The sequence below is a fragment of the Melanostigma gelatinosum genome (assembly GCF_949748355.1).
Source record: "Melanostigma gelatinosum genome assembly, chromosome: 13".
NCBI lineage: Eukaryota > Metazoa > Chordata > Actinopteri > Perciformes > Zoarcidae > Melanostigma > Melanostigma gelatinosum.
In genome coordinates, this window is record NC_136646.1 from 24024820 (window position 1) to 24048232 (window position 23413).

The following is a 23413-nucleotide window of genomic DNA, read 5'->3' on the forward strand; positions in this document are numbered from 1 at the left end:
TGTTCAGATAAAAGGATCGGTCCCGCTCTCGTCTGCACAATCGGCTCCTTTCATGAAGCTTTGTCTTGTACTTCTTAATGCAATTAGCTTTTCTTCAGCTTGTCATTCCTGTTATTTGTGTTTTTGTGGAAAACAAGTGGTGCTGATGATACAAACCGAGCCAGGCTTCTTCTTTTCAACTGTGACTCAGCAGCTACTACACTAGAAAGCATGAGTTTCCGTGCGCAACGAGCCACACAGATAGAGTTGCGGTCTGCAAACACCCATTGGCTGAAAGTGGGTCAAGTTCAGATTCACGTCATTCTCTGCTGTGGCGCTGCAGAGGATCGTGCCCTCGTTGCTCCGATTCACAGACGAATGCAGCAGCAACGACAAGCTTATTTTCTCATGATTGTAAAAAAAAAAACATGATAAATAAAAGACCTAAACACAACGTACAGTGCACAAACAGTCACTTTGAAATTGGGGATATCTGAGTGTAAGAAAATGTCACGTCTGGGAGGAGAAGCTGTACCAGTCAGGATCGAATGTGTGTCACTGGAGCAACAGGAAGCTGCTTTATTAAAGGACACTGGAATGACTTTGAATACGAACATGTTTTGTACAGTTGTTTGTGTTTATATTTGGTTTTATGTTTTGTTCATAACATTTCCGTCAGGTGAATAGGGTGACAAATGTAACTAGATGTCATGAAACTTCCCCAGTTGACTACTGACATTAAGATGACAGTTTTTTGGATTACAAATTTTCTGAAATGTTAAGTTTTAATATACAAATGAGGCATTATCTAATGTTAACTGTTGGTGAATTTAGGAGAACTTTACAGACACAAATAGATAAAGCAGTAAAATGTGTATTTTGGATGTTTTCTTTCCACCATGAAAGGAGACATGTTGAAAATCTCAAAACAATGTTTTTACTCGGGTGTCTGGGCGGTTTTGACTGACTTTCGGGCAGTCTGGTGACGAGTGATTTCATATTGTTTTCAGAGAAAATTGCCCACCGTCCAAAAATGTGAAAAACGTTTTGGTTGGTTTTAAAAAAAACAACCAAAACAACATTGAAGTGGAGAGTTGCAGTCTGTTAATGAACCTCCATCACCAATTCTAAATGTTTGGCTTGTTGCTCTGAATACCTTGTGGTGCAGCGATTAAAAGAGAATTTAACGATGAAAGACTTATTAATAGACGACAACAGCAGTTTACGGCAGGCCGGTATTTCTGATTGATGGGTGTTAAGTGGAAGCGGTTGTAAACCACTCTGTCAGTCGTGAGGTTTGAAACGGGCCATAAAACCACAAAATACTTCACAAATGAAAAGTAAATCTGGAAGTTTAAAACAAGATATTTACCCATGTATATATTCAAGTCAGCAGCTAATGTCAAAAGTCGCATTTCTTAGTAAAAACGGTTGGATTAATGCAAACGTGTACATTAAGGGAATGTCCAGGATTTAAGAGGGGAAACAAATGACTGTGGGCACTTTGTGACGGTCCGACCACATCTCCTGGTCTGTTGTGTTGCATTTAGTCCGTAGCAGAAGGAAACCTCCGGGTCTGAAACGTGAAGCTAATGCGATAAACCTGCGTTTATAATTCGTACATATTCCACGAATTCCTGTAGTTTGGAGTCACTTTATTGAACACAAATTATGTTAATTAAGACAATGAAAGACAACTGTACAAAAAGGTGTATCTGTGTTGTACAATAATATATATATATATATATATATATATATATATATATATATATTTATATATATTATTCTTATTCTTTTTATTGATCTTTATTGAATCAGGCAGTGTCATAAATATTAAGATCTCTTTTACCAGCGAGACATGACACCAGCAAAACACAAACAACACAACTACACAATGAATTAAAACGGTTACAATAATCATAGAAAACACATAAAGATTGAAAATACTTTATTCCCCCCCCCCCCCCCCCCCCCCACGTGATTTGAACGCGCCCTCCCGCTGCTTTGACGTCACCTGCGTCAGTCTCCGCACATGGATGGAGAAGTGTAGCTCCGCCCCCTTTCCTCTCCTCCAGCTATTTGTCAGCCAGCTCCGTCCTGCTGTCGCGCGGGCTGCCGTCTCTTCTCACCTCCGAAGCGCGTGCGGTTTTTCTTCATCCCCGATCTGGAGTATCCTCTGGAGTTCCCAGGATAGCGAGTACGGTCGCGTCTGGTTTTTTGTTTTTCGGGGGGGGAGACAAATATTAATTCTGCGTTCTCCAACTTGCCCTTCAAAGACGAAATGGAGAAAATGGCCAGACCTCTTGCGATGAACCCAAGTTTAGTGCCGCGGACGCACGGCGTGCTGAAGTCGCTGCTGGAGAACCCTCTGAAGCTGCCGTTCCATCACGATGAAGGTTCGCTTGTCTTCATTTAAACCCGCTGAACTTCACTCTGTGTGTTTATTTGAGTTCTGCAGACAGACGTTGTTGCAGTTTAAAGGACACAGATCAACTAACGTCAAATGACGTCGAGTGACGTTCGAAAAAGAAACAATGTATTCTTTATTCGTTTATTAAGCAGCAAAGATATGTAAAACAGAAAGATGATCGACTCGGATGAATATTTTTAGTTGACTTCACTTCAGACAAACAAGCACGTTTATCTTCTACTTATTATCTATATGTGCACAATAAAGACTGATTTGCGCGTGTTTGTATTGTGACTGCGCTGCTTTCTTTTTTTTAAGCTTGCAGGTGCGTCTGTAAGGATCTAAAGTAGGATTTACATTAGTGGTACCACAAGCTGTCGCTAGAGGGCGTAGTTTCTGTTCCTTCCACCCACTGTTTGTGTTGTTGAATGAAGTGAATGTTGAAAATATATTTTGTCAATGAGTCGTGCAGGTAGTTTTGGGTCGTCTGTGTGTTTTAAAGTCGTTTAGACAAACAAACAAACTCAGTAAATACTATTCATACCGATGCATTTCGCAGGATTTGGGAAAGAGCAGGAGAACGAGAAGAAGCTGGACGATGAGAGGAGCCACCCGCAGTCGGCCTTCCTCGGGCCGACCCTGTGGGACAAGACGCTGCCCTACGACGGGGACAGCTTCCAGCTGGAGTACATGGACCTGGAGGAGTTCCTGTCGGAGAACGGCATCCCCGCCAACACGGCCCATGGCGAACGGGCCCCGCAAGGGCCGCGGGCCACGCCGCCCACCACGCCCACGGTGGTGGACCTCAGCGGCCGCGCTACCACCTCGGTTCACACGGGCATGGCGCCTCAGACCTGCCTCCGCAGCCCCGGCACAGCAGGTAGGAACCACGCGCGGCGGCACCTGAAAGCAAACGCTGTACGCCAGGAACCAGCGGCTTCACGTGCTGGTTCAGGCTCCAAGAGAGCTGCGATGCTCTTTGCACACACACACAAACACGCACACACACGCACGCACGCGCGCACACACACACACACACACACACACACACCCTCCCTCCACTTTTCTAGGAAACTGCCAGCCCAGAGATGCAAAGCTAGAACAGGTTCTTGTGGTTTTGTGTCCCTGAAGGCATCGCCTCCAGATCTGTTTCTCAATTAAATCCTGCTGTTTCAGCTTCTCCCCGAGTCAGAGCTTGTGACCACAGGTTGGATAAACACCGGCTCTGAACTGGACTTTGGAGTCCCAGAGTGGCGCCTAAACGGGGCTCAAGTCCAAGAATGCAGCGCGGGCTTAAATCAAGCTGTGATTGGCAGAGAAGTCTCTGCTGCCATGAGTCACACTTCATGTGTTCATGCTGTGTTTTTAAAGGCGTGCAGTAACGATATTAATTTACATTCCCAAGAGTTCGCTGCAGGGTGTGATGATAATAACTGATGAAAAGCTGCTTGGGTTTCTCAGAAATGTGATTCAGAAATTATTGCACATATTATTTTTTTTAACTTCATTTGTCCTGCAGTGAGATTCCTGAATTTTTTTTGGATTTTTTTGGCAACAAATCTGTTTTCGGTCTTACTCCACTCCGACTTCTTCAGCGATTAACTTATTTCCAGGTGCAAATCTCTGCTTTAAAGCGGTGCGTCTGCGTGATGGTTTGTGGAGGAACTTGGTTGTACGTGACGATGAGATGACGAACGGGTTCAAGGACAGCGCTGCTCTCTGGAGTCAGTGAAATATTAAATCATGAGACAGGCAGTGTTATGAACCTCGAAGCTGATATTCATTTCATTACAAATGAGTGGCAGCGTTTCAGTGCTGATCAAATGGAGCTTATTGGTAATGGAAAGTCTCGTTGTTGTAGATGAGCTGACCTGCAGCAGGAAGGTTGGTCTTTAGACCGAAGCGTTTAAAGCTGAGTTTGTGAATCTGCTGCCAGAACAATCGGAGTCATTTAAAGGCCGACCCTCTCTCGCTGTGAACATCAAGCCAAGGCTTTAAAATCCAAACGTAACACTGGAACCGGCTCCTGGTAGAAGAAGAGACGGAGAAACACAAAGCACAATATTCAACTCAGACTGTAATTAATTAGATTAATTATTCGAGAATAGTTGACCAAAGAGTTTTTACAGAGGTTTAAATAGCAAATAATTAACTGATTAAACAGGTAAAATAAAAACAATTGTGTGTGTGTGTGTGTGTGTGTGTATGTAGATCTGGATGCACACTGAGCCAAGCTGCTGTAGTTTTAGCCTCCTTTCCATAACCTACAGCTGCAATGTCCGTGCAGCAGCGCTGAGCTGCAGACGGGAGCTTTGTCACGGCATGAACCTCCCTCCCTCCCTCCCTCCCTCCCTCCTCACTGTCACCCTCCCCTCTTAACACTCTCCACTTCCCGTCCAGTCTTCCCCTCCCTCCCTTCTCGCCGCGGTGCTCTGCTCCGATGCCGGCCCAGGAGGACTGGGAGCCAGAGCACAGGCTGTACCCTGCAGAGGGGTCACGTGGGCTCTGGTGTGCTTTTGTCACGTGCGCGCAATATTGTTCCAGCTCGGCCTCGTCTCGTCTAACCGGCCGCCGCCGCCCACAACCACAACAACAACCACCACAACCACAACCACAACAACAACCACCACAACCACAATGTGCTGGCAACACAGCAGGCGTCAGATGTGGGAGGAGTCAAAGGGCGTCTGGTGGTGCAATCCAGCGTGTTGGTGGAGGAAAGGTGTCTCAGTGAGGGACTTCAATCGGTCGATACTCGTTTCTAGATGTGTGACTCTCCTCTGAAGTGTCTCGTCACAGGATCAGCAAGTCCTGCATGAGTGACCTGCAGGAATTATTGTTATTATTATTATTACAGGACATGCAAGTCATGGGAACAAAATGCAGGGTTTGGTTGATGAATTCATTTTCGGACAGTTTAGTATCCTGCAGATTTGTGTTGTGATTACTTTGACCCTTGACAAAGAAAGCTCAGCTCAGATCACAGCCCTCCGTTCTTACCTTTCACAATAAAAGCCCGAGTCTAAAATTCTATATTCAGTTTCAAGGCTCAGTAAACAGCTGGTCGCTAACTTTCAACAAATGTTGCTCAAGTGTGTGTGTGTGTGTGGGGGGGGGGGGGGGGACAGTGAGGCTCAGTGATGTGTTTTAATGGAGCTCTATGGCTCAGAGGAGGAACACACCAGGCCTTGACAGCTTGTCAGCAGAAACATTCACTGCTCGTCTTTTATGGGATTTGTTGACAATAAGAAAAGCAGAGAATAGCGCTCACGTGGTCATGTGACTGTTGCGGTCTAAAGGGCATAAGTCTTTGAGATGAAGACCTGGCAGCTGTTGTTGCCGCGTCACACCCAGGTCAGAGGTCATCAGCGCCGTCAAACAGCTTCACACTAACTGTGGTGTGAAGCACCCACACCGCTACGAGAGAGTGGAAAGATAAATACTCTTTCATCTGGTTCAAACGAGTTCTTCTGATACTTAGTTTTTTTCTTCACACGGCTCTTTGTAGGTCAGCTCATGTCTACCTTCTCCTGGCTTGTTCATTTTAGATTTTCCTGTCCAGGAGGGGGGGGGGGGGGGGGGGGTCTGTCTGTTTTGTGAATCCACATCCGTCTGCTTCCTCTCCTCTGGAATGTGTGGAACATGAGCGGAGGACATTACTTGTAAATGAACGGGCGTCTACTTTTAGCGCACCGTGTTTTTAACTCCACTAATTCGGAGATCAAACCGAGCCGTGGAGGTGATCAGGCCGGCGCCGGCTGTGCGAGCCTGGAGGATCTCGTGTTTCAGTTCGTGAGCAGGTCGCTGAGCTCAGTTCATGGAGAGAGGGAGGTCGAGCTGTAACGTGCTTATGTTTTAATACAATATACCGACGCCACTCGTAATCCAGTGACATTCTCTGGTTCGTGCTTCTCACACGTGAAGTTTTGCAGCTTTTCTGTGTTTTGTGTCACTTTTTAGGTTCAATATATTTGATGGTCGAATGGAAAGAAGCAGCATCTGGTTGGGCTCTGGAATCAAGGTCACCTTCTAACTTTGGTGTTCTTCCACCTGGATACTGGAGCAACTTTATAAATAGACAGAAGAGGGTCCACGTTGAAAAATACCAAAGTTTCCTTTTTATAATGACAACAATGAGCTCTTATTGGTTCTTAGTGCAGAGCGTCAGATCATTGAGCATCCAAAGTCTACACGGAATGCTTGTTGTCTTCAGTGCTTCAGACAGAAAAAGAATCCATAACATTTCTTATGAGCTTTTCCATATCTTTGTGTTTTAGACTAAGTCAATACATTTGGGGAATTGTGACATTTCACAGACTTAATGTTTCATCAATTAATCCAGAAAACAAAATGGCAGATCATTCCCCACACTTTTAGGCTTCCAGTTATTTTATGAAGCTGAACTCTGTGTTTGGCACTTCTTGGTTAACGTTTTGTAGGAACAAGTCATCATTGAGGTTTAAAATAAAGACAGCTGCTCCTCACGCTGCCCTACTTCTGAAGAGTGAGCGGAGGTCCACCGCAGTGTGACGGCTCAGTGTGACTGAAGGCCGGCGGCATCGACTGGCTGCCGTGGCTCAGTCCCAAAGCCCAGAGATGTAGGTCATGATGTCCCAGCGGCGGCATTACGCCGGCTAAAGAAAAGCCTGCTGTGCTGCACATCCGGCCTCTTTGTTTGTATCATCGAGCAGGTTTTTTAATCACAAAACAAATTAGTGCTAATATAAAGAGTGCAGAGACGTAATGGTGATGGGGAATAATGAGCTGAGTCAGCCTTTAGCTGGCAGCTTTGCACAACAGACAGACGAGGAGATCAGCTGACAGGAGCTGCAGAGTTCAGGCTAATAACAACAAAACCTAAAGCGTGTGTGATAGCACCACCTGCTGGACAGATGAGGCCAAATGCACAGATCAAGAAAAGAAGTGTGCTGCGTTTACATCTGGTTTACGTCAGCGCTGAGGCTCTCTGCAGGTCACAGGTTACACCCCCGCTGCTCCTCCTGCGTCATCACATCATTAAAATAATAATTATAATACATCATTAAAACTGCTGATGCCAATTTGATTTTTTTTTTAATTTTTTTTATGAAAACAAATGAAATCAATAATTTATTCATCATCTGTTCAATTTGTGTTTGCTGGCAGCTAACGTGTGATGTTTGTGTTCTTCCTGCAGCACCGCCCTCGGCCCGCGACACCCCCAGCCCCATCGACCCGGAGTCCATCCAGGTGGTGCTGGCCTACGAGCCCGACCCGCAAGACCTGGCTCTGTCCAGCGTGCCCGGACAGGAGATGTTCGACCCCAGGAAACGCAAGTTCTCCGCCGAGGAGCTGAAGCCGCAGCCCATGATCAAGAAAGCCCGCAAGATCTTCATCCCCGACGGCCTGAAGGTGGCTGGCTGCTCTGTCGGGGGGGGGGGGGGGGGGGTCAGATGACCCAGATGTTGAGGCCTGCTGTTGTGTAATATAATATCAAACCTTTTAATCAGTCGCAGACGTCCTGCAAACTTGTTTTAAAAGAAATGAAATGAACGAACATATTATTATTATTATTATTTAAACGTAAACTGTCTCCGATTTTTTTGTGAATGTAAGTTTTTCATCTTTTATATGGACGTTCAAGAGTGAAAATCACCTTTTAATATTTTCATTACTTTAAATGTACATGTTTACAACATGCTGCAGTAAGTAGGAGCTGTGTTGGGATGAATCACGCAGTGAAGCTCCACGATTAACCCAACGAGCTCCACCTGTCAGCCCCCTGCACTGGATTAGCCTCAGGCTCATTGAAGGTGGTCCAGCTGGTCAATCCCGCTCCTTCTTTGTTATTAACATTTAACTGACCGCACGGTTCAACATCTCAGGAATATTAAAACGTCAGCAGCACTTTGTGTATTTAGTGTGTTCCAGTCAGAAAGTGAGGAAAATAAAACATGTTTTCACAGTCGGAGAACTAGAAATAAATAATCATTTGAAGTGACAGCGTCTGGTTAGCAGAGCCTGATTTCTTGGCCAGCAGCTGGAGGTCTTCATCATTCTTACACCTCTAGACCGAGCATCACACTCTGGTGTTAATATTGTTTTTAATTTAAAACACCCCTCCGTTTTGTGGTACTATGTGCTGACCCGTCCGCTCTGTCCCCCCCCCCCTCAGGACGACCGGTACTGGGCCCGGCGCAGAAAGAACAACGTGGCGGCCAAGAGGTCCCGGGACGCCCGGCGGCTGAAGGAGAACCAGATCGCCATCCGGGCCAGCTTCCTGGAGAAGGAGAACTGCGCCCTCCGCATGGAGGTGGCGGAGATAAGGAAGGAGCTCGGCCGCTGCAAGAACATTGTGGCAAAATACGAGTCCCGACACGGGCCCCTGTGAGAGCCCCCCCACCCCACCCCCCCAAAAATATAAACAACCCGACCCCACCCTTGTTACTCCACCCAAACCCTCAGCCTTCCCTCCAGTTTGAAGGACAATATGTCTCTTTTTGGAGGCACTGCCCCCTCCTACTCCTCCTCTTCCTCCCTTCTCACCCCCCCCCCCTTCAACCAACACACCTGTATGATTCTGGTCATGTTTGACTTCTGCCGCAAGCTTCGATTTGTCAGTTCCTTTCTGTGTTCGACTAAATACATATAGATACTTTGTGTGTATTAACACACATTGTTCCCACTTTGATGCCCTGTGAGGAGTTATGAGCCAACCCCCCCCCCCCCCCCCCGATGCCATGCTGTGTGTTCGTTCACTTTCATACCAATTTTTATCCGTGCGATCAGGACTGTAACTGTTGTTTCCTGTTTCCCTGTTTTTCTTTCTGTGTTATAACGTGTGACGTGTCCGAGAGCCAGCGTATAAAACCCTCAAATCTCTTTTTTTAATCCCAGTAAATGTTTGCTTGTTTCTTCAGCAACATCTTCTCTTTTTCTTGATGTCGTATTTCCGTCGTCTTAACACAACTCAAGCTTTACTTTGTGTTTTAACGTTCAGATAGCACTTACATTTTTGATTTATTTTTTCTCTTCTGTGCAATTTCTCCTTCAATGACCGGACACTGAGCAATAATTCTTGTCCACGACTACCTTTATGTTTCCCCCCCGCCTGGTGTTTGAACTACCTTCATAGAACCTCTGCACTAACGCGTGTCTCACAATCTGACCCGGCTCAATGTTTCCACTCGCTCAAAGAATGTCCCCCGCCTCATATTTATCGACCTTTTGTTTCTCAGATGGAAGATTGTTGTTTTATATATATATATATATATATCCTCCTCCCTTGTTTTCAGATTTAAGCATGATTTTCTTTCACAGGACGAAAATTTGCTTATTTTCTTTTGCAAAGTTGTTGATAATTATTTTTGCTTCTGTTGAACTTTAGCATGATCAATACAAGTGTTTTTATTTTAGAAATCCGTAGAGATGTCTGTAGTCTCTCATTGTTGCTCTGTGGTTTTTGTTGTTCTTAAAGATGGCTGTATGAATGTAACAGATGTTGACAGACAGAAGTGTGATGGTGTTGTCCGATACTGTGGTGAACCCGATCAGTTTGTTTCCTGCAGACCAAACGATGAACAAACAGATGATATATTGGTTACAAGAGATATGTTTCTATGAAACTTATTCGATAAGTTGTTCTTTTTGTACAGTATTTTTCCTATACATTACTAAACTATGTATTTTAAAAGGCACAACAGATCCAGAATATTATTAAAGAATACAAATATATATAACTCAAAAGACATATAGTGGTATTTTGATATTCTATATATTCACTAGGACGTGGTAGTTTTACACAGATATGTGGATGTTCAGCAGCACCCAAACCTCCTGGGCATTATTATTATTATTATTATTGTTATTATTCTGATGACAACACTCCTGCTTGTGTTGGCGCCATCTTTAGGCTCCCATAAGAATCCCATTAAACTCTGAGGAAGCAGATTGTGACAAATGCGGTCCAGAAGAGAGAATGTAGTCGGGCACTTTCTAAATATCCATCAACTCAAACTCTTGTTTAGTGTCGTGACTTTCGCCCCCGACACGTCCTCACGTTTCTAACGGTGAATATTATTCTTTCCTTTTTCTTTAAACCACGCAGCTTGTGAGTCGTTTCTTTCTGATCTGATTTAACGGGTTGAAGTTACTATGACGGAAGGGAAGTCTATAGCTGGTTACTCTGCTGCTGCTGCTCTGTGATTGGTCCCTATAGCTGGTTACTCTGCTGCTGCTGCTCTGTGATTGGTCGCTATAGCTGGTTACTCTGCTGCTGCTGCTCTGTGATTGGTCCCTATAGCTGGTTACTCTGCTGCTGCTGCTCTGTGATTGGTCCCTATAGCTGGTTACTCTGCTGCTGCTGCTCTGTGATTGGTCGCTATAGCTGGTTACTCTGCTGCTGCTGCTCTGTGATTAGTTGCTATAGCTGGTTACTCTGCTGCTGCTGCTCTGTGATTGGTCCCTATAGCTGGTTACTCTGCTGCTGCTGCTCTGTGATTGGTCGCTATAGCTGGTTACTCTGCTGCTGCTGCTCTGTGATTGGTCCCTATAGCTGGTTACTCTGCTGCTGCTGCTCTGTGATTGGTCCCTATAGCTGGTTACTCTGCTGCTGCTCTGTGATTGGTCACTATAGCTGGTTACTCTGCTGCTGCTCTGTGATTGGTCACTATAGCTGGTTACTCTGCTGCTGCTCTGTGATTGGTCGCTATAGCTGGTTACTCTGCTGCTGCTCTGTGATTGGTCACTATAGCTGGTTACTCTGCTGCTGCTCTGTGATTGGTCACTATAGCTGGTTACTCTGCTGCTGCTCTGTGATTGGTCCCTATAGCTGGTTACTCTGCTGCTGCTCTGTGATTGGTCGCTATAGCTGGTTACTCTGCTGCTGCTGCTCTGTGATTGGTCGCTATAGCTGGTTACTCTGCTGCTGCTGCTCTGTGATTGATCGCTATAGCTGGTTACTCTGCTGCTGCTGCTCTGTGATTGGTCGCTATAGCTGGTTACTCTGCTGCTGCTGCTCTGTGATTGGTCCCTATAGCTGGTTACTCTGCTGCTGCTCTGTGATTGGTCCCTATAGCTGGTTACTCTGCTGCTGCTGCTCTGTGATTGGTCGCTATAGCTGGTTACTCTGCTGCTGCTGCTCTGTGATTGGTCGCTATAGCTGGTTACTCTGCTGCTGCTGCTCTGTGATTGGTCCCTATAGCTGGTTACTCTGCTGCTGCTCTGTGATTGGTCCCTGAACCTGAGTGATGGACATGACTCGTGTTGTAGTGTAGAGCTGCATGTTGCTTTTTGACAATCAGTCCAAGACTGACGGCCGATTCCTGTTTTTTTTAGGGATGACATTGACATTTCTGATCGTTGTATGGAAGTCTAAAGTTGACAATGTTAAGTCATCCAAAGGAATAGTTTGACATTTTGGGATTATATTTGTTTCCATAGCTAAACCGACTCTCTCTCTCCACCTCCCCACACTCGTATTTTGAGTCATTAATTTGCCTAACCGCAGTATTATCTATTTATTATATTGATATATTGTGACAGCCCCAGTGTGCATTGAATATGAAGTTAGTTAGCAGCCGATTAGCTTAGCACAAAGACTGTCCATTTAGGGTTTTTTTCAGATATGTGCTAAAATCAGGACAATTCAAACGTAAAAGACAAGTTTTTATTCTAATTTATTTATTAAATAAAATTTTGGGAAAAATGGAACTTTTAAGATATATATTTTTTACATATATGATGCGCAAACTAACAGCTAATGAAATTTCAATTTGAGCAAATATTGTAGTTTTAATAGTGACAGCCCTGGACTTCCATAAGTCAGTGTTTGGTTCTGTTCAGGGTGGAAACAGGATATTAAAAACATTTTTAAAAGACTAACGAAATCCAATATCGTCCCAATAAAACGCGTCCAATCCCAGTCCAGACTTGGTCCAACATTATCGATCCGATCCAAAGGTTTGTGTTACGTAGATAAATGGTTCTTTTCTAACCAACAAACAATCGTCTCAGTCTTTTTGCTCTTCTGGTGAACAGGGTTCGTAGAGGAGACCGGAACGATGCCCCCTGAATCTGTGGAGCATCTTTTTATGAAATCATATATCGGCATCTATATATATAGCTCAATAATATATATATATATATATATATATATATATATATATATATATATATATATATATATATATATATATATATATATATATATATATATATATATATATATATATATATACACACAGCAAAAAGCCAATGATAAATCCATGCGTATCCCCAAAGTACCTCACTGTCGAGTGATTCCACGACCTCACCCGGAAGCATCAACCATAATGCTGAGTCTGTTCCAGTGCCTTGAATACACTGAGTGTTCCCCAGTCTCTCAGCAATGTAAAGTTCTCAATCGGATATTTTCACATCTGCACTGAAGTGCTTCTTAGTGCATCGAAAAGCAAACGCAACTATATATTATGATAAACACTGACTCATTTTGGACATTACAACAGACTTGTAACCATTGTATTCATGTCAACACCAGCGGACTGTTTCAGAGTGTAAAAACACGACGTAAAGGTGTGTTTTCGGTCTCGATTGTCATGGACCGGATGCATGACGTGTGTGTGCGTTTGTGTGTGTGTGTGTGTGTGTGCGTGTGCTGCTCAGTCTTCAGCCGCTTCGTCTCTCTGTAATTTGTAGTGTCTAATAAAAATCCCAACTATTTTCCGCCGTGTCTCCTTTCTCTGCTCATCCATGCAGGTTGTTTTTTATTTTCAATATAAATTACACATTCTTGAAACTGATGAAAAGTCTAATTATCACCAGAGCTAGGTATGAGCTCCACTTTAGTTTAATCTTTCTTTTAGATATTTCTGTTATGTGTAAATCTATAAATAAGCAAAGTTTAAACAGGCAGAAATTGACAATTATTGGTTGGAAATTCGGTTTGTTACAAATTTAAATCTTTAACAAACAGAATATTGGTTTCTGTGCTAAAGATCATTTGAGTAAATTCAGTGGAAGCCTAGTGTTTGAACTACAATGTGCATATTTGAATGCTGGTGTCAAACACTGCAAAGCTTAAGGCTGTTTTTAGTGTTTAAACCCAGCCTTAAGCTTTGGCTAAAGTCAACACCACCAGCAAAAATGTATTGTATTTATCATAGTGATTGTATTCATTACTGTTCTATTTCTAAATATCATGACACAATTTCATTCAATCGACCGTAGAAGCCGAGAAGACATTCTACCAACACACTTTTTCAAAAATATTTCAAACTGCATGACCACTGATCTTCTCTCAGGTGTCTTCACACAAGCCCTAAAAACTGCAGTTATTAAACCGCTCCTAAAGAAGGCTAGTTTAGACTCCGCAACAATGAAAAAATATCGGCCAATATCAAACCTCCCATTTTTAAGTAAGATAATTGAAAAAGTGTTTTTTCAACAGCTTCTTGGCTGTAAACAGTTTTAATATCTTCCAGTCAGGCTTTCGACAGCACCACAGCACTGAAACTGCTCTTGTTAAGGTTTTCAACGACATCCACTTAAACATAGACAATGGCAGAAGTTCAGTCTTAGTGTTACTGGATCTCAGTGCTGCGTTCGACACGGTCGACCATGACATACTCCTAGAAAGACTAAACATCTGGGTGGGACTCTCTGGCACAGCACTCAACTGGTGTTCACTAAAATGACATGTGGTGTTCGAGTCCTCACTAAGACCAGGAGGGTGGATCACATCACTCCAGTTCTGATGTCTTTGCACTGGCTTCCTGTCCAACAAAGAATTGACTTTAAAATCCTGCTGTTGGTTTACAAAGCACTGAATGGTTTAGGGCCAAAATACATCTCTGATCTGCTGCTACCTTATGAACCATCCCGACCCCTCAGGTCGTCTGGGACCGGTCTACTTTCTGTTCCCAGAGTCAGAACTAAACATGGAGAAGCAGCGTTGTTTTTCTGCTCCACATATCTGAACAATTTCTGCATTTTACTTCTGCATTTTATTTCTTACACTGCTTTCTAGTGTTTCAATGAATGTTATTGTTTAATTCTCCTTTTCTTTTGATGCTTTTATGTGAAGCACTTTGAATTGCCTTGCTGTTGAAATGTGCTGTACAAATGAACTTGCCTATTGATTCACATCGTGTATTTGTTGCTAGTCTACCTGCCCAGGGACAACAGACTTAAATAAGGTGCTCGCTATCTGTATCCAAAACAAATGAAATAAATCTAGTGGTGCTGAATTGTCCAGAGTGCATCTGGACAAACAGAAATTTTCTATATATTTTACACGTTAGCTCTTAAAATCCTGTCGGAAAAGGTACTCGAAGGGTTCGGGTTCTTTTTAGTCACTGCAGCACAAGAACGTCTCCAAACACACAGTCCATGTTTAAATGAGGCTCAGACGTGGGGCATTATCATGTTTTATTGTCACATTAGAAAGGTGATACTCAGTGGGGAGGGGGGCATTCATGTACATATGCAGCAGCACCATTAACACACAATGGAAAACTAAAAAAAAGCAGCAGGTTTTTTTGTTTTTTCCCCCTCCTGCAAAAGGCCAGGATCATTAAATCAACAGAACAAACTGAATGTACAAACATTACAAAACACACAGTGGTTATTTAACCAGAGCCACAATTAACAAATATGCACTCACAGGAGATGAGGTTTCTGCACAGTGGGAATGAAACACCGGACTACAGTACAACGGTCGAGCATGCTCACGCTACTGTTCACATTAATAAGAAAAACTACTCTCTCCTCACATTACCTGAAATTCTCTCGTTTGGCTCATTTATCTAAATCCCAGCTCACCAGCAGGGGGCGCTAAATACTGAGCGAGTTGGAAGTGTGGATGCCTGATCCCTGAGGACTGCATGTGGAGAGAAAGACAACGCATTGGTCCAAAAGATTTGTGTGGATCAGATGGGTTCACAACGTAATCGCTGTAAAAAGAACATTACAAAAAGATGGAAAAACTAAATAATCATTTCTTTCCTTGAAAAGAACTTGAAGACTTTAAATGTGTGAACTACTGAGGAGGGCTGGGTTCAAACAGCATCAACACGTGTTGATACAGAGCATGAACAGTTGGTGTCAAATATCTGGTCAGATTCATACGCAATCTTTCATCCGATAGTTCCTGATTTAAATGTAATTGTCGCAGAAGTTTTTATACACGCGTAGAAAACAACATTTGAAATCTTTGGTTTTCGGTGCTGAAACGTTGAGACGACACCCAGCCCTGGTCCTGATAACATCGGACTCTTAGCACCTCACTCCAGTGATCCCCAGTGTTCAAATGGATGAACCCCCCCCTCCCAAAAAAAATAAATCATCCAAATGTGGAATGTGACTTCCTTCAGAACGATACAAAACACTTTCTATCAAATCCCTCAAATACTGAATGTGCCACGGTTCATGGTAGAGTCTAATCTCCCGCCCTCACTGTCCAGTTGTACAAAACTGCTGTGGAAGTAGCTTTCAGTTCGTCAGGGAGACGCTGACTCATCACTCATCTCTCCCCCCCCCCCCCCATTAGAAAACTGTAAACAATTCACGGTCATTATTTGAGTAAACTTTACGGCTGTCGCTGCAGCGGGCAGTTGAGGGAGTCGGTGTGCAGGCGGGGTTAAGAGGTCATGCATGTATGTATACACACACACATACCACCACCCCCCCCAGGCCCCGTGGTCACGACTGGAGGAGGGCGTCCGCGCTGGGGGCCTTGTAGAGGTATTTCCAGATGGCGTAGTAGTGCACGGCCGCCGCCAGCGCCACGAACACGTGCCAGATGGCGTGGGCGAAGGGGATGACGCCGTCGCTCTTGAAGAAGAACACGCCGAGGCAGTAGATGAGTCCGCCGCAGGCCAGCTCCTGAAGGCCCTCTGTGTTGCTCTGCAAGGAAGCACGAGACAAGGGAGCGAAAGGAAAGGAGACGTCACTAAAACTCTCCCAGCTGTCTTTTGTTTACAATCGACTGATTCTCTCTCTGGACTGAAAACTCTTTGGGACAAGAAGCCAGAAGAGTTTTAAATAGTCAGCTAGTTGTGAAGATGCAGGTGTTGCAAGGAGACTTAAGTATTCCTTTAATGGCACACAAGGCTGCTCAGATGCTCATTACCACCACAAGATGGCAGCAGAGAGTAAAGAGATTCAACATGCTGAAGCTCCGTTGTGTTTATCAAGGAGAGCAACTCCTGCAAAGCGCCATAGAACCAATATTTCCACGACCCTAAAAAATACAATATTAACGCCACAATGTGCTGCACGCGTAGATCACTTTCTGATATTACAATACGTTTATTAATAGAAGCATTAAACTGGTCCTCCCTCTGCTGTGAAACAGAAGAGGAAGTAAAGACACATTCACAACATGTGTTGATCAGGAACATGCTAATTAAATGACTGTTAATATATTCATAAATGACAATGTTACCATTGATGTCACGACTGACGCGGGGAGGAAACCCATCATCAAGTAGAAGGCCAGCTCAACAAGTTTGTACCTGCAGAGACAAACAGACGACACGTTATGAGAAATATCAGCTTCTTCTTTCACCGGTTGCCAAAAGTCTCTGTTGTGACAACCTCGTTATTGAAGTGAAGACGAACACTGAAATCAGAAACTGAAAAGTGACCGAGCCGGTCTCAAAAGCTCCACTAATCTACAGAATCTAAGTTAAGAGAGAGTTAAGAGACACGTTTCATCTTTCTGTAATCTGACCCGTGTGTGCCGATATCAGTGTTTGTTCGTGAGAATATTCTGTTCTTCAATATGGATTATTCATTCATATGCACACCCTGAATCACAACATGGACGTTGTGTCGGCTTCATTTTGTTGACCGTGTGTTTGTTTGGTTTTCTTGGTTATAAGGCTGCAACTTTTTTCACTTCTCATTGTGAATTCATCTGTCAAATATTCTCTAAATGAATCCGTTTGATCTCAAACCCAGATGCTAAATTTAAGAAGAGACTCTACAACACGTTGTTTTCACTGGTTATTGTGGAGATTTTAGGCTATTTTGCTCTTTAATCTTTTAGTCCACACTCACTTCTCCACATTGAGCTGTGTAACTTACTACTTCTGTCTATTTGCATCTGTAGATTTCTCTTAAATTTACCAAAAGTTATCATTAGATAATCCCTCATTTGCATACGAGTGATAACAGACGTCTGATCAGACTTCTGAATTCCCAAACATCACGTAGGAACTCACTTTTCATGATAGTTGAAGACATAAGCGGTTCCAGCAGCAGCCATGAGCCACACAAACCAGCGCATGTGAGCTGCGAGAGGGCCCAGCTCACGCAGGTTCAACCTGAGTAGAAACCAGAAGAAGAGAACATGAACGCCGACGTCAGGCTTTCATTTCCCACTCCAGACTCTCCGAGTCTGAGTCTGTGTGACGCTCACCAAGGTGTGTAGGAGGCAGCGATGAAGAAATAGATGACCACTCTGTCGCACATGTGGAAACATTGTTCCATGGACCTGAAAACAAACAAACGGGTCATTTCTTTACTTGAGGGTCACAAGATGTGCAAAGGACGACATCGGAGGACATTCACAGCTGAAGGAAAATAGTGATTTTCAACAACAACATATGATTTGACTGTTTCCCAGACCGCCTTGCAGCCCTGTTCTACTGTGAATTCTACAAAAAGATCGATTGTATCTGTTGTCCGAGTCCTCATTCACTGTGTTTTTAACTGGCACACGAGACTGTTTCTGGTTTTCTGCGACCATGGTGGCTCCTCACCTCATGTGGCTCCTCTTCCAGGTGATGATATGAAACACAGTGGAGACCAGGAATAGGGCGCACAGGCCCATGCCGTACACCCAGGCCGTGATCCTCTCCCAGCCGGTGTCCGACAGACGGTGCAGCAACGCCATGCCCACGACGGCCGGCACGATGAGGAACTACGCGGAACAAAACCATTAAAACAACACGCGAGATGTTCCAGCCTACTGCAATCATTTTAGAGCTAGACCTCTGAACACAAGACTGATTCATCTCCAGTAAAACAGCATGAACCGAAGCCACTCACTGCATGAGTGTAGCAGTTTGCAGCGTGCTCGTAGTAGGTGGGCTGGTAGCGGCAGTTAGTAGAGGCCCGTCTGTTCATGAACCTGAAACACACAATCACTCAACCCGGTGTAACTCCCAAAGAGAACTGATTTATGGAGGTTATCTATATTACAAGAAAATAAACCCACACGGGTAAATGTTTCATGGATATAAAGTGTGATAGGTAGATAACAACCACAAAAACAAACATAAGAGCTCTCAAGGTGTAGATAAGAAGTGCCAGAGAGAACAAACACTGGACTCTAATCTTTACCTTGAAACTAATTGTCTACAATAATAGTGACTTGTAATATTATTTTCTGTTTTTAACCAAGAACCACTGCTATTATTGTTATTACTGTGAATTATCAAAAATGTATTTCCCATCAGTGTCTGGTTGATTTCAGGCTAGTTAAATACATTTGTATTGATCATTGTGTGAAAGTTGAAGCACAATCATCTTAAAAACTGAATTAATTTTAAATTCCTTTTGTTCATATAATATACCAGTATAGCTAAAAACAGCAACTCGTGTTACTCTAACGTGACCTGGAAGAACGAGTTCAACTAACGTTAACTGTATTAGTGAATCACAACTGACACAATGACATGAGCGAGTGACGTCGCATTACAGAACCCCAAAAAAACCCTTGATTTTATAAACGTGAGATTTTTTGGATTTCACAAACCTCTGACAGCTGTTCACTCTCTTCATTTCAGTGCCTTATTCACCACAGGAAACAAAAATAAAATTTAAAAATATCAGCAAACAAAAGAGCTACAAAAGCCCTTCTTTACAAAAGAGAAGAATAAAAGAATAAACCAAAAGGAACCGGACGTCCTAGCATTAGCTAGTATGCTAACGTGATGCTAATCATGAGCTAACTTTCACTACAGCTACAAGGCACCGGCAGCGTCAATACTCCGACTACAAAAGGCACCATTTTAGTCTTTTTCTTAACACCATTATGTTTCAAACCACTGCCTCACTGTCTCTTCTTCAAGCTGGAAATATTCCCATGAGCACCAGCCAGCAGCTGCCGGGACAAACCGAAAAGATGACCCCCGCGAGCACCGCTCAATGACGGACAACTCCCACCCGCTGAGCCGCTCAATAGAAAATGTGTTTTTTCTTCTTCTCTTCTTTTTGTTTGTGTGTGTGCCGCCCAACCGGTGGCAAGATTTGAGTGACTTCTTCTTCTTTTTAAGGTTCATTGGCGTTTGGCAAACAATGAATTGGTTCATTACTGCCACCAACTGGTATGGAGATGTCCAGTACTTACAGTTTAGTAAAGTAAAGTAAATTGTGTGAGAAAAACAGCTAAACCCACACACAGTGACTGGTTCCAGCAGCTTGCCCCTCGGCTGGGTGCGGGAGAAGATCGTGTTTCGTACTTGCTTGAACAAAGAGATTCCAGGCTCTTTCACTTTCGGGTGAGGTTCCCGTTGAATTGGAGTTTACAGATGATAGAACTTATCTTCCTGGTCTCCCTCTGGTGCGTCTTTCTTGCGGTAAAAACCGTGTGATCTCCCCGTCACCCATGCATCATTACCTGTCTGTCGTGGGGACCTCTCGTGTCGAGTAATCCTGGAGGATTTTTGTGAAGTGCGTATCGAGGCTTGTGTTGATGTCCGGCCGTACCACGTGACTGATTCAGGACATGGTTCAAAACGGAGATTTATTCATCTTGTATTGTGATTAACTTCAGTGGATCATAACATATTGGTTCATGGAATAACCTGCAGATGTGAAAAAGGTCAAAGTGTGGCCTTCAACACATCGGTACGGTTTCTTTTTACCTGAGCCAGAATGCTGCTGTTGCTGCTGAAGCAGCTCACCGGCCGGTTAACCAGGAGTCAGCAGTTCATCATCGCAACCACCAGAGGGGCTTGAGCATGCAGTTATACATGAGAACAGAACATATGAGGCTGATGGGTCGAGCAGTGTGAGAGATGAGCTGTGGACACACACACACACACACACCCACACACACACACACACACACACACACACACACACACGACCAAATGCATAATCTCTCTACGGGCGTCCCAAATCATAATCCCAAATCAACCTGTGTTTCATTATTGTCAACAAATAATAGATCAAACTGTTTCTCTCTCATTCATCACATTGGTGAACTTATTGGGTCAAATTAATACATTCATTTACATTTGACTAGATTCAACCGTTTGTTTTTCTTTTAATATTATGAACACGAAAAACAAATAAAGATAAATTTGGCTGATTGATGTATTTTATAGAGTGAATACGTTTTGTCAAACGGGTCAGATACACGTCAAATGCTGTATGAGTGAATTATGATGTTGCTGATGATGTAACATGGTGGCTGAGGCGAAGCTTACTTCTCTTGTTTGTTGAGAAGAACTTAAATCTATGAAGCCTCATTCACCTGCAGTAACGAGTGCTTCTCAGCTGATCATCTACAGTTATATTGTTTGGTCACTTTTTACTGGAACACATGAGAAATGAAAATGAGAAAGGATCCAAAATCAAGAGCTGTGTAAATATGATACAGATCCATTCCATCAATTTACCATTTATTAATGATGTTTACACTGTAAGAAATAAGCCAACAACAACAAATACAAAGTGTTTCTGCTTTTAATAAGTCAAACAAATCTGTCAATAGAACAAGTGTAAATTGTCTTGGTAAGAAGAAATAAGATGTGATATTTAGGCCTCAAGATAAAGAAGAGATCTTGAAATTAGCTGGTGAATCTGATATGAACTATGAGATATTTTCTCTTTGGAGTTGTTTTATTTCTCTTTGTAATGTTTTTGTGTCTCTTTGTGGTTGTGTTATGTTTCTTCGTGGTCATTTTGAGTCTCTTTGTAGTTGTTCTGTGTATTGTTTGTAGTTATTTCAGTCTCTTAGTGGTTGGTACATGTCCCTTTTAGTGACACAGGCCCCGACACGTTGACCTGTGCCCGGTCAGCCATTCTTGTTTGTTCTCAAATGCCTGATTTAAAATCTAAAAAGAGCCACAGACGTTAAGACTGATGAAGTTCTTCCTCTACTTCACCTCTCTGTGTGTTTTGCTAATCCTAAAGCCTGTCTCTCAAGCCAACTCAACAGACCTTCCCTCTTTATTCCTTGTTCTTTATCAGTGGTGATATTTGTGCAGGCTTCGGCTTGAGATCCTTGAGAGAAAGAAGGATTTCACATCCAAACACACACTTAAAGACACCAACACGTCAAACTCTCTCTTACCGTGCATGACTGGTCGTGTGTAGGTCAAATCCCAGCATTGTCCCAGCGAGAAACAAAGAGATGTTCAAAAAGAGACGCGCATACAAACAAAAGAAAAAGAAAAGTTGTGTATGTACAAAGGTGAGTCCGATGAGTCTCGCTCAGACCATCGTGCTCTTCTTCTCCCTGAAGTCCGTTGGCTCGTGGTAGCTTGTGATCATGTTGGCCGAGTCCCACCGTCCCTTCGGGGCCGGAGAGCTCTGCGTCGCCACCAGCCTGATGGGAGACTGGGTCGGCTGCGGGTCCGGGGCGTACTCCTTGCTGGGATCTTTGCCCCGGCAGTCGTACATGATACACGATATCAGGAAGACGAGGAGCAAGATCACGTAGCTGGCGATGAGGATGCAGAGGTTCAAAGTGACGGGGTCGATCTCCTGGTAGTTTTCCAGAAAGCCCATGGTGCCTGCTTCATGCTGGGCGGCCCCGAGGCCTCGAAAGAACAAGCAAGGGAGGTAAGAGAAGGTAGAAGGTATCAGCGGCGTGGACTGAGAAACACTGAACCAGCCTGGTGACAGCAGAGCTTTCTCCCTCTCTGTCCTTCAATCTGTCTCCCTCCCTCCCTGGCTTCTGTCTCTCACCTCTCTGTTTCACATGAGCGCCGTGGATACATGGCTTTGTGGTAAAAATACTTTAATCCCCGCCACTCCTCCTCCAACCTTGAATTCCTGCGATCAATGGCTTCCCTTTCATAACTTAAGCTCCAGTTGTAACTCTGCAATTGTGACAGACTGTGTTATATCATCTGCTGGCGAATGGACATTAACTAATGTGTATGTGGCGTATTTGAGTGTGTGTGCTTGTGTGTGTGTGTGCGTGTGTGTGTGGTGTGTAATCTTAATCTTGATTGTGAGTGGGGATTGACGGAGGAGGCCATCTGGCCGGAGAGCGAGGCAAAAAAAGGCACTCGGAAAATGCTAACATACTAGCAGAAGACTTTATCAACCACAGGACATGAGAAAGACATTTCTCGCCATAATCTATGACATCATTTTGTCCAAACTCTAATCTGGAGAGATCACAGCAGCCTTCTTCTTCCCCTGTGTGCCAGACACGTCACTGCGTACCAGGAAATCACAGACGGGATTATCTGCAAACCCCTCCGGGTCATGAGCTCCAGTGATGCATGACGAAGCATGACACGATTTGCAGCCATGAAAAACAAACGAGTGGAGTTTCATGCGTCTCAACAAGTCGTCTGCACTGTACCTGTTGTTGTGCAGTTATTTGGGATTGCTGAGAGACAGCAGGGGGCAGCAATTAGCAATGTTAGCAGCGGGAGTAGAAGGAGAAGGAGCAGAGCTGGAGGCTGAACTTTGACCCACACAAACACTTCAGGAGCCGGGGAGAGGGGAACACACGGAGATAGAGCAATAACTCACACTGGCATGGAACATGAAGACAATTTGATTCCAAGCACAATGTTTCTGTACATTATGTTTACATTATAAGCATCTGCTGCAGATGCACAATTAAGGCTGTGGCCCAGTTCCATTCTGCACACTGATTCTAAGCAGGTTTTGAGACAAAATGATACATATTAAAACAAAATAAATGAATGAAAAACTTGGCATGCTGGTTATGGACAATATTGTCCTTAATGCTGTTCACAAAGCGGGGAGACATGGCTCCTGATGCATAACAGAAAAAGAAATACAGTGGACCACAATAAATGGAGCATAATGTACTAAATGAACATC

The 23413-nt window shown here is 43.8% G+C and overlaps 3 protein-coding genes across 7 annotated transcripts; 1 reads left to right on the forward strand and 2 right to left on the reverse strand.

Moving 5' to 3' along the window:
• The first annotated feature begins 2082 nt into the window (after window positions 1-2082).
• Window positions 2083-10642, forward strand: hlfa (HLF transcription factor, PAR bZIP family member a). The gene is made up of 4 exons (XM_079282551.1): window positions 2083-2375; window positions 2949-3269; window positions 7566-7780; window positions 8544-10642. Exons 1-4 carry the CDS (start codon window positions 2261-2263, stop codon window positions 8757-8759), a joined length of 867 nt encoding a protein of 288 aa, XP_079138677.1. The 5' UTR covers window positions 2083-2260; the 3' UTR covers window positions 8760-10642.
• A 4143-nt stretch (window positions 10643-14785) lies between these two features.
• mmd (monocyte to macrophage differentiation-associated) lies at window positions 14786-20045 on the reverse strand. Of its 5 annotated transcripts, none has more exons than XM_079282352.1 (7): window positions 19995-20045; window positions 18422-18503; window positions 18133-18293; window positions 17790-17864; window positions 17593-17694; window positions 16812-16881; window positions 14786-16270 (listed from the first exon to the last, which is right to left on the reverse strand). In XM_079282352.1, the coding sequence occupies exons 2-7, from the start codon at window positions 18497-18499 to the stop codon at window positions 16067-16069; spliced, it is 690 nt and encodes a 229-aa protein (XP_079138478.1). In that variant the 5' UTR covers window positions 18500-18503; window positions 19995-20045; the 3' UTR covers window positions 14786-16066. The 5 variants fall into 5 exon arrangements, with proteins under 5 accessions (XP_079138478.1, XP_079138479.1, XP_079138475.1 ...); XM_079282353.1 differs by lacking the exon at window positions 19995-20045 and adding an exon at window positions 19432-19598; XM_079282349.1 differs by lacking the exon at window positions 19995-20045 and adding an exon at window positions 19131-19532.
• A 1772-nt stretch (window positions 20046-21817) lies between these two features.
• LOC306787227 (small integral membrane protein 36-like) lies at window positions 21818-22114 on the reverse strand (the record flags this gene model as incomplete). The annotated part of the gene is made up of 1 exon (XM_079282316.1): window positions 21818-22114. One exon carries the CDS (start codon window positions 22112-22114, stop codon window positions 21818-21820), a length of 297 nt encoding a protein of 98 aa, XP_079138442.1.
• Window positions 22115-23413: the final 1299 nt, after the last annotated feature.